At 54.2% G+C, this 2,696-nt stretch overlaps 1 protein-coding gene across 1 annotated transcript; it reads left to right on the top strand.

Moving 5' to 3' along the window:
- Positions 1-1,298: 1,298 nt before the first annotated feature.
- On the top strand, positions 1,299-2,427 carry STARD7 (StAR-related lipid transfer (START) domain containing 7; the record flags this gene model as incomplete). The annotated part of the gene is made up of 4 exons (XM_010191699.1): positions 1,299-1,477; positions 1,734-1,783; positions 2,132-2,242; positions 2,323-2,427. Coding segments are annotated over 4 exons (445 nt in total), but the record flags the coding sequence as incomplete, so codon positions are not given.
- Positions 2,428-2,696: the final 269 nt, after the last annotated feature.

Here is a 2,696-nt window from a genome sequence, read left to right as displayed (position 1 = left end):
CAGCTCACGAGGAAGCGACCCCCACGCCCTCATTTCCGACACTGAAACATTTTGGAGACGTCCCCGGCTTTTACGTGCGCCCAAATCCTGGGTTTGTTCCCTACCGAAAGGGAATAAATCCCCTAAAATAAAGGAAGCAGTCGCGTTGTTGTGGCCTTCGGGTCCTGGCAGATCGAACCCGCTGGGCTCAGCAGGGCCCGGCTTAGGCCTGGGATTAAGTGTGGAGTCGCTGCTTTCTTGTTCAAGGTTGCTTGAGCCTTGATTTAAGGACCCCTCGAGCGCAGTTGGCTTTGCCAGACTCATTATCATTACTATTCTGTTCATATTATTTACTTTTATTAATTATTATTATTAACTTTCCTCTTCTTCCTTTCATCATTTACTCCCCTGTGGCTTCAGTCCAGGAGCGACAAAAGTCCTCAGCAAAGCCTTTCGTTCATTGTTACCATGAGTTTAAGGGGTTTTGGGGGTTTTTTGGGGGGTCTCGCTGCACCTGAGCCCCCCCAGACCTCACGAAAGGAGCATTTCTGGATCACATTTGAGCTGCGAAGCTTTCGGGGCAGCCCCAGGCGCTTTGGGAGCTCGAATTTGGGCGGACCAGCGAGGCCTGCCTTGCAGGTCACTGATTGGGTGCTTTAATTAGTAACGACGCTAATTACTTCAATGTAATCAACGTCTCGGGGCAGGGCTGGGAGCGCTGCCGTCCTCCGGGTGGGAATAAACCAGAGCTGCTCCCTCGGGCTTCATTTTGGGGGGGCGGCTTTTGGGGTCTGGCCCAGCAGTGGGGGCTTTTCCTGCCCCTCTTCTCTGTCCCCCCCCCATATTTGAGACCCCAAATCTGAATCCAGTTTCCATTTCTGTAGGCGAATGGTGCTAAAAATGGGGAGGTTGTGGTCAGGTTTTGGGAAGCCCCCGCTTCCTCCATCTCCTTCCCTCTTTTCCTGCCCAAAATGGGCTCTCGTGAGCGATCCCACCCCCATGGACCCCCCTCTCCTTCCCGTTGTGCCCCAAATCTCCGTCCTGCACACAAATCCACCCCCTTCAATCCAAAAAAAACCCCCCTTTTTTCCCTTAAATCCATCTGTTTCAACCAGGAAACAAAATTCTGTGTAGAATTATACGCACAAAACCTTGGGGATGAAAGGAAAAGGCTGCGAGGGGAGGGTCCTAGGCTGCTTTTCCCACCCCAAAATCCCCTCTGGGAAGGTTTTCCTGGTCTCAGAGGGGCAGAAAGGCTCCGAGGAGGCTTTGGTGACGCGGGTTTGGGGTTGTTTTGGTCATTTGTTGGTCTCCCTTAGGTCTGCTCAGGAGATGAAGCACATGGAGAGCGTCTCCAGCCTGGTGCAGGGCGAGCACCCGCGCCCCGACCCCAAAGCCCCGCGCCCCGGGGAGCAGCCCTGGGAGATGATCATGGACAAGAAGCACTTCAAGCTGTGGCGGCGACCCATCGAGGGCACCCATTTGTACCAGTACCGAGGTACCGGGGCTCCCAGTAACCCACTGTAGCCTGGGCTGAGCCCTGGGGGGGGTTGTGCCTTGTGCCTGGCCTGTGTTTGTAGGAAATTGGGGAAGAAATGGCAATTATCAACCTTTCCTTCCTCCTCTGCCCCCCCATAGCCCCTCAGAGGGGTCCCAGCCCTGCCCCTTGCCCCTTTTCCTTTTCATGTTGCTTTTCCTTTTGTCTTAAATAAATCAAATCTCATTATTTCATGCCCGTTTCCTCTTTCCCGCAGTGTTTGGGTCGTACACGGACGTAACACCCAGGCAGTTCTTCAACGTGCAGGTGAGCGCCCTTCAAATTGGGGCTGGGGGCGTTGGGAGTCAAGAGCAACCCCTGGGATGCTGGGACACCCAAAATGGGGAATATTCTCTTCTTTACATCATTTATGTGATTTAGACCCATGTATCCCATGCCCTGATGGGCTTTTGCTGTTGGAAATAAGGATTGGTACCTGGTGGCTCCAGGTTTCTGCTCCCACCCACCCATTTTTGGGGCATTTCAGGCGTATTTAATGATTTCCTGGTTGCAAAACCACCCGGTCATTTCCAGGACGTGAGGAAAAGGCCCCGTTTCCTTTGTTTCCCCACACTGCCAGCTTTTTGCCATCACTCAGCTTCTCTCTCCCGCCAGCTGGACACCGAATACCGGAAGAAATGGGACTCGCTGGTCATTAAACTGGACGTCATCGAGCGGGACCTGGCCACGGGCTCCGAGGTGATCCACTGGGTCACACATTTCCCGGTGAGCAGTTCCTCCTGGCTGCACATCCCATGGGATCGCTGCCCCTTTTCCCAGATTCCCAGGTTATTTCTCTCCCCCAGTACCCCATGTATTCGCGGGACTACGTCTACGTCCGGCGGTACAGCGTCGACAAGGAGAACAACCTGATGGTGCTGGTGTCGCGGTGCGTGGCCCTCCTGGCAACTGTGAGACAAAATAAGGAAAGCTGGGTGTTGGTTTTATGACCTGAGGGATCTCGACAACAGGTCTGCCTTTCCTGGGGTGAAAAGCTTGGGTTTTTAGCACCCAGATACTGGTAGGTGCTCGAGTTGCTCATCTCCTTTTGTGAGGAGGTGAGCTGCTTGGTGGACGAGGGGAAGGCTGTGGACGTTGTCTGCCTGGACTTGAGTGAGGCCTTGGACACCGTCTGCCACAGCTTCCTCTTGGAGAAGCTGCTGGGCACGGCTTGGACGGG

This window comes from Mesitornis unicolor, unplaced genomic scaffold (genome assembly GCF_000695765.1).
Source record: "Mesitornis unicolor isolate BGI_N332 unplaced genomic scaffold, ASM69576v1 scaffold2429, whole genome shotgun sequence".
Classification (NCBI taxonomy): Eukaryota; Metazoa; Chordata; class Aves; order Mesitornithiformes; family Mesitornithidae; genus Mesitornis; species Mesitornis unicolor.
The sequence above is the reverse complement of the archived record's forward strand: the minus strand, read 5'-3'. Positions and strand labels throughout refer to the sequence as shown.